The 13,164-nt window shown below is 42.8% G+C and overlaps 2 protein-coding genes and 1 long non-coding RNA gene across 4 annotated transcripts in view; 1 reads left to right on the top strand and 2 right to left on the bottom strand.

The window, feature by feature from the left end:
• Nucleotides 1–1,374: 1,374 nt before the first annotated feature.
• LOC106587350 (MARVEL domain-containing protein 3) lies at nucleotides 1,375–2,830 on the bottom strand. The gene is given in 3 exon segments (XM_014175675.2): nucleotides 1,375–1,724; nucleotides 1,726–2,080; nucleotides 2,776–2,830. Coding segments are annotated over 3 exon segments (645 nt in total). The 3' UTR covers nucleotides 1,375–1,489.
• Nucleotides 2,831–7,473: 4,643 nt separating this feature from the next.
• Nucleotides 7,474–10,089, bottom strand: LOC123730792 (uncharacterized). The gene is made up of 2 exons (XR_006762220.1): nucleotides 9,775–10,089; nucleotides 7,474–8,553 (listed from the first exon to the last, which is right to left on the bottom strand). It is a non-coding gene; the product is annotated as an uncharacterized lncRNA (long non-coding RNA).
• Nucleotides 10,090–10,803: 714 nt separating this feature from the next.
• Nucleotides 10,804–13,164, top strand: part of LOC106587349 (ubiquitin carboxyl-terminal hydrolase 10) — a 35,989-nt gene continuing 33,628 nt past the window's right edge. For both annotated transcript variants that reach the window (XM_014175674.2, XM_014175673.2), the window contains exon 1: nucleotides 10,804–11,096. In XM_014175674.2, coding sequence (XP_014031149.1) covers nucleotides 11,070–11,096 — 27 coding nt within the window. In that variant the 5' untranslated portion in view covers nucleotides 10,804–11,069. The remainder of the gene's footprint in view (nucleotides 11,097–13,164) is intronic.

Here is a 13,164-nt window from a genome sequence, read left to right as displayed (position 1 = left end):
AATCCAATCTCTGAAAAACACATTCTAGGTTTTATTTCTCTTCTCAGAGGGAGAACATGCTGCCTGTTTGTAATTTGCGGTCTGAGTGAGAAAGTATGCACACGTGCATGCATGTGTTGCTGTTATATTTAACAGAATGAATCTCCATACTGTTAAATGATTATGGTGAACTCTGGAAAGAATCTGAGATTGAGGATGTTCCAATTGTTTAACATGTGACCAAAGTAAACATTGTTTGATCTCACCTTTTTTTCTGTACATTCTTTTCTAGAGATGCTTGAATATTTTCTCTCAATGCCAAGAAGCTGAGGTTTATTTTTGTACATTGTTTCATGCAAATGTATAGGTCCTTCTCCACTACAGAATCTAGAATAAAGGGATTCTATAGTATACCGTCACAGATTATTGTATTTTTATTTAAGACACTAATTCATATATTTAATGTCTGAAGCATGCCATATATAAATGCATATAAATATAAAATATATACAGTACATATATGTGATTACTTTGTACAAAATGTTAACATTATGTTTGTAAGCCAAGGCATTGTTTTGAATATCTGGAGCATATCTAATATTTTTGTTTATATTTTAGCATGCAGAAAACTGCTACATATTTTAATGATGTTAAATATTTGATGTAAATAGTTTGAGGATACCTTGTGTTTTATAATTTAGGAAAAGGACTAACCATGAGCACTTTTGCTGTTTGTCAGCCAGAATTGTACTCCTTAAAATTGAGTGGGCGATGGTTTATTATTTAATTTGAGATGCTGCTATGACTAGTTTTGAGCAGAAAAGCTGTATTTTTAATTAACTTTCAGCCAAGTAGCAATAAAAATTTATACTGTGAAAAACCTGGGCCTTGGAGCATTTCTATCATTTCCCTACCTTCTGTTCCCCTCGGTTGTCTTTCTGATGATAGCGTTGGCCAGACACTGTCCTCAGAAACACCATGGATATGCTTCTGAGCTGCATTACGGAAACCGTTTCAGAACCAAATGGAAGAAAAACGAGATCTTTATTGGATTAATTCAGATCCGTTCGCTTCCGTTTAAGAAGCGTTTTGCAACAGAATCGGCGAAATGAATACACCCCTCATCTCTTTGCTCTGCTCCACACCAATAAAGATTTGTTTTCAGTCCCACAGACAATAACTATTCTTCAAGGTAAGATATAGATATTCTAGGCAAGAGGGTTCATGAGGAAGAGAAATACATCTATTTAAGATTTTTATTATAAAATGTTTTTGACACTGTAGATGTCTCACATCTGTAACATTTAGTAAAAAAAGTGTGCGTTTTTGAAGTTTTATAAAACTTATCAGAACAAGTCACAAATGTACAAAATTGCTCTTTGTACAGTTCAACACTTTTTTTAATCACAGTTAATATAAAATGCACTAATATTTATAGCTGTTTGACTAAATTTGATCTCAACCCTAGATTTGTATCCTTTATATTCACAGTGGGGGGTGAGCAAACCTGTTATAAGTTACCATCTTCCATCGCTCTCCATCTCACGCACTGCCCTGAAAGCACGGAAGGCAAGACCATTCCAAAGATGAATACAATGATTCCAAGCACCCCGAAGAGGCCTCCAGCGATGTCTGCTCCATTGAGTGCACACGCAAAGCCCTGATGCCCTTTGCTCTTGTAGAGCGCTTCCCCCTCCGTACAGATGGGGTTGTCGTAGGTCTCCTGCAGCTTGATGAAGTAGAAGGGCAGGGATGTAGCCCAGGCCGATCAGGAAGCTCACCAGGGCCTCTCCCAGCAGCACAGGGGGCAAGCGGTAAGGGACTCTCAGGACCCTCAAAGCCAGAATGATGCAGGCATAAACCATCAGAGCCCCTCCACAGGCCATGCTGAAGATGTATGGAGGCAGCTTGAGCTGGTGGAACAGTTTGTCCAGCTCCTTGACCCTGTCGGCTCCGGTGAAAGCCTGTGCTCCTCCATAGTAGTACTGGTAGAGACCCCCGAGGCTGGCCAGGTCCCGGTAACCCCCGGAGTTACTGTAGGACACTCCTGAGCAGATGACGACCAGCAGGTTTACAAAGACCTCCATTATCTGGCAAAGACCTGAACAGATCAAGAAATAGCTAAATTCATGACTTATCATACAGTAAGAGCTTCCGGGAGAAAGCGAGCTGAGTAGAAGGTGAAGTTATACATTTCACAAGAGATGGAGGTTTATGCAACAATGCAGCTAAATTGAGGTTGATCTAAGTTCAACCAACACTGCCTAAAGGAGTGATGGTTAATTTCAGTGGAAATTCCACCTCAGAGGGAGATAGAACATACAGTATGCCATAGTGTGAATTAAACATATATCATGGATGAACAACCAATTTCGAGAAAGAAACCAAATACAAAAACTCCTAAACGTTGAGTAATATAGATATTATAATACAAAACTCCAATCCCCTCATTATAAAGACCCTGTACTCTCGGAGAGACCTGGTCATGTGGTTGGTTAGGTCATTCGTAACCTACCCAACTACATTCCTACTACAAGGGTGTAATCATTAGTCCAAAACGTTTTGCAACGGCAATTGGTTACACCCAACGAAAATGAGAGTTTCTATTGGACAAATTCAGGTAGGTCCCTCCCCAGTTGGTTCTGTTCGGTTCCTAGTGAATAAATCCCAGGACCAATCAAACAGAACAATGCCTACTACACCGTACCAGCGAGATTCCCCCACAAACAATTCTACCACCTCAACATTTCAGGTGTAAGTTGTTGCTGGTTGTTATTTAATTTAAACATGACTTGCCTCTGGCTGTTAAGGCATATCTGAGGTTGTACAGAGCCTGTCTGTTGTGGCTCATAGTATTTCGCCACAGAGGGAGACGTGGAGTCTTCTGTATACCTGCAAAGACAAAATCAGAAGTTGACGTCTGCCAAATCTTACATTGAAACTACACCACATAAACCCACCTTAACAACCCTCCATGGCAGAGAGCAGGTTTTGTATTCCAGGGGTGTGTATTGACTTTGGGTACCCAAAGAGTCAATGTGCCATTCAAACACTAGCAGACAGACATTACAAGGAGTCAATCCCAAACCAGTGAAACCGGAGCCTTCTCAGGCTGTGCAGTATATGCGGGCAATTCGACTGTAACAGAATGAGGCAGACACATATTTTTCACTTTAAAAGGTATGCCAAACAAAAACCAATGATTGGAAAGTTAAACAAATGCTACAGGGTTTCTCAAGCTCAAAAGTTTCCCATGTGTATCAATAATGATCCACCACCCAAAGGACATCCAGCCAACTTGACACAACTGTGGGAAGCATTGGAGTTAACATATGTGTATTTATTTCACCTTTATTTAACCAGGTAGGCTAGTTGAGAACAAGTTCTCATTTGCAACTGCGACCTGGCCAAGATAAGGCATAGCAATTCGACACATACAACAACACAGTTACACATGGAATAAACAAAACATACAGTCAATAATACAGTAGAACAAAATAAAACAAAAAGTCTTTATACAGTGAGTGCAAATGAGGTAAGTTAAGGCAATAAATAGGCCATGGTGGCGAAGTAATTACAATATAGCAATTAAACATTGGAATGGTAGATGTGCAGAAGACAAATGTGCAAGTAGAGATACTGGGGTGCAAAGGAGCAAGATAAACAAATACAGTATGGGGATGAGGTAGGTAGATAGATGGGCTGTTTACAGATGGGCTATGTACAGGTGCAGTGAGCTGCTCTGACAGCTGGTGCTTAAAGCTAGTGAGGGAGATATGAGTCTCCAGCTTCAGAGATTTTTGCAGTTCGTTACAGTCATTGGCAGCAGAGAACTGGAAGGAAAGACGACCAAAGGAGGAATTGGCTTTGGGGGTGACCAGTGAGATATACCTGCTGGAGCGCGTGCTACGAGTGGGTGCGGCTATGGTGGCGAGTGAGCTGAGATAAGGCGGGGCTTTACCTAGCACAGACTTGTAGATAACCTGTAGCCAGTGGGTTTGGCGACGAGTATGAAGTGAGGGCCAACCAACGAGAGTGTACAGGTCGCATGGTGGGTAGTGTATGGGGCTTTGGTGACAAAACGGATGGCACTGTGGTAGACTGCATCCAGTTTGTTGAGTAGAGTGTTGGAGGCTATTTTATAGATGACATCACCGAAGTCGAGGATCGGTAGGATGGTCAGTTTTACGAGGGTTTACGTTCGGCAGCATGAGTAAAGGATGCTTTGTTGAGATATAGGAAGCCGATTCTAGCTTTAATTTTGGATTGGAGATACTTAATGTGAGTCTGGAAGGAGAGTTTACAGTCTAATCAGACACCCAGGTATTTGTAGTTGTCCACGTATTCTAAGTCAGAGCCGTCCAGACTAGTGATGCAGGTGCGGGCAGTGATCGATTGAATAGCATGCATTTAGTTTTACTTGCATTTAAGAGCAGTTGGAGGCCACAGAAGGAGAGTTGTATGGCATTGAAGCTCGTCTGGAGGTTAGTTAACACAGTGTCCAAAGAGGGGCCAGAAGTATACAGAATGGTGTCGTCTGCGTAGAGGTGGATCAGAGAATCACCAGCAGCAAGAGCAACATCATTGATGTATACAGAGAAGAGAGTCGGCCCGAGAATTGAACCCTGTGGCATACCCATAGACTGCCAGAGGTCCGGACAACAGGCCCTCCGATTTGACACACTGAACTCTATCAGAGAAGTAGTTGGTAAACCAGGCGAGGCAATCATTTGAGAAACCAAGGCTGTCGAGTCTGCCAATAAGAATGTGGTGATTGACAGAGTCGAAAGCCTTGGCCTGGTCGATGAATACGGCTGCACAGTAATAGCGGTTATGATGTCGTTTAGGACCTTGAGCGTGGCTGAGGTGCACCCATGACCAGCTCTGAAACCAGATTGCATAGCAGAGAAGGTATGGTGGGATTCTAAATGGTCGGTAATCTGTTTGTTGACTTGGCTTTTGAAGACCTTAGAAAGACAGGGTAGGATAGATATAGGTCTGAAGCAGTTTGGGTCTAGAGTGTCACCCCCTTTGAAGAGGGGGATGACCGCGGCAGCTTTCCAATCTTTGGGAATCTCAGACGATACGAAAGAGAGGTTGAACAGGCTAGTAATAGGAGTTGCAACAATTTCGGCAGATAATTTTAGAAAGAGGGTCCAGATTGTCTAGCCTGGCTGATTTGTAGGGGTCCAGATTTTGCAGCTCTTTCAGAACATCAGCTATCTGGATTTGGGTGAAGGAGAAATGGTGGGGGCTTTGGCGGGTTGCTGTGGAGGGTGCCGGGCAGTTGACCGGGGTAGGGGTAGCCAGGTGGAAAGCATGGCCAGCCGTAGAGAAATGCTTATTGAAATTCTCAATTATAGTGGATTTATCGGTGGCAACAGTGTTTCCTAGCCTCAGAGCAGTGGGGAGCTGGGAGGTGGTGCTCTTATTCTCCATGGACTTTACAGTGTACCAGAACTTTTGAGTTAGTACTACAGGATGCAAATTTCTGTTAGAAAAGCTAAGGCTAGCTTTTTCAAACTGCCTGTGTATATAACTTCCCTGAAAAGTTGCATATCACGGGGGCTATTCGATGCTAATGCACAACGCCACAGGATTTTTTTGTACTGGTCAAGGGCAGACAGGTCTGGAGTGAACCAAGGACTATATCTATTCCTAGTTCTAAGTTTTTAGAGTGGGGCATGCTTATTTAAGATGGTGAGGAAGGCATTTTTAAAGAATAGCCAGGCATCATCTACTGACGGGATGAGGTCAATGTCATTCCAGGATACCCTGGCCAGGTCGATTAGAAAGGCCTGCTCGCAGAAGTGTTTTAGGGAGCGTTTGACAGTGATGAGGGGTGGTCGTTTGGTCGCAGACCCATTACGGATGCAGGCAATGAGGCAGTGATTGATGAGATCTTGATTGAAAACAGCAGAGGTGTATTTGGAGGGCGAGTTAGTTAGGATGACATCTATGAAGATGCCCGTGTTTACAGATTTGGGGTTGTACCTGGTAGGTTCATTGATAATTTGAGTGAGATTGAGGGCATCAAGCTTAGATTGTAGGATGGCCGGGGTGGTAAGCATGTCCCAGTTTAGGTCACCTAGTAGCACGAGCTCAGAAGATAGATGGGGGGCAATCAATTCACATATGGTATCGAGGGCACAGCTGGGGGCAGAGGGAGGTCTATAGCAAGCGGCAACAGTGAGAGACTTGTTTCTGGAAAGGTGAATTTTTAGAAGTAGAAGCTCGAATTGTTTGGGTACAGACTTGGATAGTAATACAGAACTCTGCAGGCTATCTTTGCAGTAGATTGCAACACCGCCCCCTTTGGCAGTTCTATCTTGGCGGAAAGTGTTGTAGTTAGCGATGGAGATTTCAGGGTTTTTGGTGGTTTTCCTAAGCCAGGATTCAGACACGGCTAAGACATCCGGGTTGGCAGAGTGTGCTAAAGCAGTGAGTAAAACAAACTTAGGGAGTAGGCTTCTAATGTTAACATACATGAAACCAAGGCTTTTACGGTTACAGAAGTCAACAAATGAGAGCACCTTGGGAGTGGAGCTAGGCACTGCAGGACCTGGATTAACCTCCACATGAACAGAGGAGAAGTAGGATAAGGGTATGGCCAAAGGTTAGACGAACTGGCTGTCTAGCACATTCGGAACAGAGAGTAAAAGGAGCAGGTTTCTGGGCCCGATAGCATAGATTCAAGGCATAGTGTACAGACAAAGGTAAGGTAGGATGTGAGTACATTGGAGGTAAACCTAGGCATTGAGTAATGATGAGAGAGATATAGTCTCTAGAGACGTTTAAACCAGGTGATGTCATCGCATACGTAGGAGGTGGAACAACATGGTTGGTTAAGGCATATTGAGCAGGGCTAGAGGCTCTACAGTGAAATAAGACAGTAATCACTAACCAGGACAGTAATGGACAAGGCATATTGATATTAAAGAGAGGCATGCGTAGCCAAGTGAACATATGGGTCCAGTGAGTGGTTGGGCTGACTGGGGACACGGCGATTCAGACAGTTAGCAGGCCGATGCTAACAAGGTAACAGTTAGTAGGCTGGGGCTAAACAAGCTAGCAGTTAGCAGACCGGGGCTAGCAAGTTAGCAGACCGGGGCAGGCAAGCTAGCAGTTAGCAGACCGGGGAAAGCAAGCTAGCCTCCCTGTGGAAAGCTATAAACACCTTCTAGAATCCATGCCCTGACGAATTGAGGCTGTTCTGAGGGCAAAAGGGGTGCAACTCAATATTAGGAAGGTGTTCCTATTGTTTTGTACACTGTATATTTCCACACTGAGGTTGGAATAATATTGTGAAAATTATGATAATGCCTTTTTAATGTTTTGGTGGGATGGAGTTTTGGCCTGCCTGTTGACATCACCAGATGGTAAATTAGTTAATAGACCAATAAGAAAGAGTTCCAAACCTCTCTGCCCATAGAGGGGTTGGTTGTTTAGCAACAAAACCAACATGTGCTCAACTATGGGGCAAAACAGACAAGGTTGGTTGTTGACAACATGTGAACTATATTTCTTCTCCAAATGTTTGAAACAAATACATTTTCACAAGGAGCACTTGTCTCTCATACATTATTCCATTTGTTGGTTAGCTAGCTAGCAAATTTGACCATATTAGCAGTGACATAAAATCAGTCAAAACACCTTAAAACAAGACATGGTATCAATAACAAGATACAATTAGCTGAAACAAGCCACCGACGATTCCCCACAAAGCAGCTTCTTGTCATTGTTGCTAGCTATCTGACCATTCAGAATCATAACGTGCGGCTACACCGATGCGTGTGTATCATTTCCGTAATGTCAGCCAACCTGTCTACAGTATAACAGCAAGCTTTCAGTTTTCCCCTCTTTGCTAATCTATTTTCATTTGAATTGAAAACAATCACAGTAACGTACTAAATTGTTACCCAGAAATTTGATATTGAGATAAAAATGTCTGCGTTGGACAAAACCACATTTACTTGAAGAACAGTGTAGATGCAAAGTTTGGTAACAGAACGACAGCACAAACCGTAAATGTGTTTTTGTAATAATAAAAAAGGTGGAAATTAAGTAGTCCTTGTGCATAGAGTTGTGCAGTATGGTTTGTTATGATTTTACAATGATTGTTTTTTGTTTTGCACATATTCTAAAGTGAAAAATCGGAGTTTCTGAATCATTCTGTTACTGTGGAATTGCCCATGCCCAGGATGGTAACAGTAGAAGCAACTCTGTGACAGTCAGATGGTCTCTTAGGCTCTCTGTTGTCCTTGTTGACTACCGCCTCTGTGGTCAGGTGGTGGGTCCTTGTGAGAGCGGGGTGTCATATCCCGCTGTCGGTCAGAGTAGTCCTTCTCTCTGTCCCTCCTGTCATCTCCAGAGCCCTTCTCATCCCTGTATCTCTCATCCATTTTGTCTCTTCTGCCACTCTCTCTCTCTTTGCCTTTCCCGGTCTCTCTCTTCATGTGAGGAGCTTCCTCTGTCCTGAGTGCGGTCCCTCTCCCTGCTGTTGTATCTCGTTATACTCATCCCTCTCCAGGTATCTGCTCCTCTCTGGCATTGTCTGGTCTCTTGGCCACTTCTCTGAAAAATTATTAGAATGAACATTGCCATGATTAATTGAGTATTAGTGTAAAGGTGTCATACAAATATCTCAGGGAGATCCGATGACAATCCCAATCTATTATTTGTGCATGTAGCCCTACTAAACATTGGTGGCAATGCTTGTTGGCACTAGTGACAGTTACCACGTGGCATTCCTCCGATTCAGAAATGACTACTGAGTAAAGATGGGGGCAATCTAACAGCAGGAGTAAGGGGTATCTCTCCTTAAGGAGCCCTGGGGCAGGGATGAAACCCGAATTATACAATATAGTCTGACTGTGACCCACATCCTGGGCGGTTCTTACCTTACCAGGCAAAAACTGCCCAGGAGAAACCCGCCAAAACCCACCCCTTCTTTCAATTGGCTCCTGGAAGCTTATCTTTTCATTGTCTTGTGGCTATTTCGGCATTCTACGGGGCGCAGTACCGCCCGGCGACTCTGTGATACAGCTGCCCAGTGGGAAGCATTTCCCCATGACTCACTGCAACCCATAGAATGAGGAAGTAGCCTGGAGCCAATAGGAAAAGATGCATCCAGGAGCCAAATGAAAGCGGGGCAGGTTTTGGGGGTGTTTTCCCTGTATGGTTCCAACCTGGTCAGGTAAGAACCACCCAGGACGCAGGTCACTGTCAGACCCAACTCTAATGATACTGTGATGATTCTGCACATAACTGAATACACATTGAAAAACTGATAATGGTTTAAAACGTCAAACAAAAATGCTGACACTGACTCGCAACCTGGTCTCCGAGCATTTCGTATTATTCTGTACGTAAATCCGGGGTACACCATTTAGTATGATGTTTGGTATGGTTACATAAACAGATTGTTACTTATGGAAAAACCGAAAGGATAACGTGAGCGTCTAGCAACCCAACGGTCATAACATATCATACGAAATGGACATCCACAAATTAATACCATACGAAACGTAACATAACATACTAACTGGTGTGTCTCAGATTTACGTACCGAATAATACGAAATGCTCTGAGACCAGGTTGTGACTCGAGGGCAGTAGGCACTAGGCAATAACGTTTGTTAGTATATCTGATGAAGATTTAAAAAAAATACATGCATTTTCATGTTACCTGTGACGAATGATAAGGCTCACAGGTATGCTGTTTGTTGAAGCGAACCAAACATTGAGATAACGAATTGATGAATGAAGAATCATAGAATAAAGAAATTAACAATACCTCTTAATTCTGGTTCTTATCTGGATTCATTTGTGCGAATGATTGGATTCTTTACGTCTTTTACTTTTCCTGTATCTTGGCACTTCTTTCGTTTCCAAGCTCCTCCCTCTCACCTGTACGCCCTATAGAACTCCACCCCTACTACCAAAACAGCATTCCGAGGGCATGGGACAAAGGGGAGTGTAGTGTCGGTGGATAAAGTGGTGTTTCAATTGAGGAAGTGGCCATGTTGCTGGGGCTCAGACATGGCCTGTGCAAGTGAGACAGGTTGACTGTTCCGGGGTGAGAGCAGCGCAGCAAGTGTCTTATGCTGATGCGGTGATAAAAGTAGAGGATAGGATGGTGGGCAAATGGTGAGGGAGCCTGAGAGTATTTTTTTTTTTTATAACTTTTATTTAATAACTAGGCAAGTCAGTTAAGAACAAATTATTATTTACAATGACGGCCAACGCTGGGCCAATTGTGCGTCACAATTGGGACTCCCAATCACGGCCGGATGTGATGTAGCCTGGATTTGAACCAGGTACTGCTGCAGTGACGCAGTATCTTAGACCACCTGCGCCACTCGGGAGCTATCCCTGTGAGTAGTAGGGATTCGAACAGTTTATGCTTTAGTAAGGTTGGCTTCTAGGCGTTTATTGCTATGGTCATAACATAGCCGCACAGATGGAAAGTAAATCACAGAAGGTTGAATTTGTAGTAGCTGCAGCAGAGAAGTTTTTTGTGTTAGATTTTAGTGCAGAATAACTACAGGTGGTTTTAAGAGAAAGGGTTCCAGGTTCCCAGGCCGACGGCTCGGTTGGTGCCAAAGTAGTGGGAAGGGGTGTTTCCTTTCATTTCCATTTCCCCTATTTTTATGTATTTTTATTTTTTACAAATGTGCATAGATGGAATGTTGAAATAGCAGTAAATCTTAGTTATAACAACACAATCGGTCTGTCCTAAACAATACATAACTGACAGCTATTTTAGCTCCTACTCAAGCTGTCAAACGTTCACTACTATATCCTCCTACCCGGACGTAAACGCACGCGTTCCCAGAGCACACAAGCCATCCGCGGCGCGCGCAGGCCAGAAGCTAGGAGGCGAGACAGAAATGGCGGCGACGGCGGGGGAAGCAGCGTGATATGATGGAGCAATAAAACAACCTAAAAATACAAATGTCAGTCCATTGTCGAGAAAATGAGAAAGATGTCGAATTAGGCCGTCTTTTGTAATAATTATTACAAGACAAACTAACACCTTCCCCGGAGAACGTCCATCTTCTGATTGGAAAAGAGAATCTCACAGGGAGCATGGCTTCTCAGAGTAACGTTAACCAGGTAACGTTAGAACTCTTCACGCTACTGATACGTCTAGGATTTTTAACTGTTTCACATTGTGACATAAGATTAATGTAAAAGTAGTCTTAAATAATGTTACATTTGTAGATGTTACTTGGCAGAAATTTAGTGGTAACTCGTGTCATTGAAAAGTGTGATGAAATTGCTTGCTAATGCTGCCCTAAATAGCCTATTTCCCCATTGAAACACCAGCATGGTACAGGCCCGAGGAGCCTCCATTCAAATTAGCCAACAGTACTCGAAGTAGGGTTAGCTGAAAATCTAAAAATTGACAAAAATCGTGTGTGCACGTTTTGTGTTGCGAAAATGCCACATTCAAGACTCCCAACAGGTGTACTTTTCCTTTGACAATTTGTAGTTGATAAATTGCTGCGTGTATGTGCATGGCCCACCTGCTCTGGCTGATGCGACAGGCCTGTTTGATTTTCATAACTGTTTGTTAGCTAGCTTAGCATTTAGATATGAGTGAATTGTAAAAGTGCCGACGAGTTATAAGCAAGGTATTAATAAAATTGTATATGGTAACTTTTGAATTGATTTGTCTAGCCAGTTAGCTACCTAGCTTAATATAGCTAGCTGGATAACTAGCCACAGTTCGTGCGGACGCAGGTGGTGTGGCTAATGACATAGCTACTAGCTACAGTGGGCCTGATCAGAGGCGGTTTAGGTAGATTTCCAAATCTGAACCATTCAGGATTCTGCAAACGGTTCAGAACTTGAGCATTGTGCACTCCGTTTTTGATGCCCCCTTTAGAGCACGTAGCTTGTTGTGCTTCTTTCAAGGGAAGCTGACTCATGTGGACAGACTTCCATGATCTGTTTAGATGTAATGACTTGTCACGGCCTGAAGTCTAACTAGCTATCTATCCTACATTGAAAGGTAGCTAGCTATATCTTCTGTCCAGGTATAATGACATTAGTCAACTAGCTAGATATGGCTGTATACATTAATGTAGCTAGCTTGCCTGCTGGGGACCAGACTGGTGAATTTCAAAATCCACCAACCTATGGAACATCTGTTTTAATTCAGGAAATGGTCATCTAATTACAAGCTGGAATGTCCAATAAAATTTCAACCTACTCTACCAGTTGTCTGCGTGGGCAGTAATGAGACTATAATATATCCACAATAAATTATTATTAAACCAAGTTTTCAAAGTGCTGGTAGTGTTAGATTTCTCACATGAAGCATGAACACAATGCATATACATGCATGCAAGGCATGTATACTTACCAAGCTCGTGTTCTTGTTTACATGGTTTGCGCATGCTTCAGGTGATAGACATCTGAGCACACTACCAGCAAAAGTTGGTTTAAAAATACTTTCCTGTCGATATATTCTCATTCCTGCCTATATAAGGACCAGCCACGCAGACAACCGGTAGGTTCAAATGAAATTGTATTCAACATTCTGGCTTGTAGAGAACGTTACCTAAATTAAACACTGACTTTCCAGACCTTGGTGGATCTAGAAAATCACCCATCTGCTCCCCCAGGCAAGTAGTTAGTTAGTAGTGCTGAGCGATTAACATATCTTGGTTATTTTTCATTTTTTAAACAACTAATTGACCGATGTCTGTTCAATTATTTTAACTAAACTTTTAGTTTTTTTCTTAACTCAATGCTCAGTTTCTGTAGAGAAATCGGTTCAAGTCTGAACTGTGACATAGTAGGGAGTTGTAGTTTTCAACAGGCTAATATTCTACGTACTTTGGTGCTGAAAACGTGCTGATTGACTACAATAACCATTATCTATTGCGCGCCATCCTACTTTTCCGGACTGTTTGGAGCGCTGAGCTATAATAAAAACGATGTGGAGCAGACACGGAGACTAAGCGACGAGAGAGTGTGCGGTTGAGAGGGGTAGAAAGCGGTTTCTTCGTGTATTTTCAGGTAGATACCCCTTGATCTAAGTGATCGATGGTTGGTATTCAGAAGTCAAAAGTATGCCTTATTTACTTTGAATAACAACTAAAATAGTTATTTTGTCAGACAGCATAGGCAGCAGATCTATAGAGATTGATGACTTGGATTGAAATAGTCAGAG

Source organism: Salmo salar, chromosome ssa26 (genome assembly GCF_905237065.1).
Source record: "Salmo salar chromosome ssa26, Ssal_v3.1, whole genome shotgun sequence".
NCBI lineage: Eukaryota > Metazoa > Chordata > Actinopteri > Salmoniformes > Salmonidae > Salmo > Salmo salar.
Note: the sequence above shows the minus strand (reverse complement) of the source record. Positions and strands in the feature narration are given on the sequence as shown.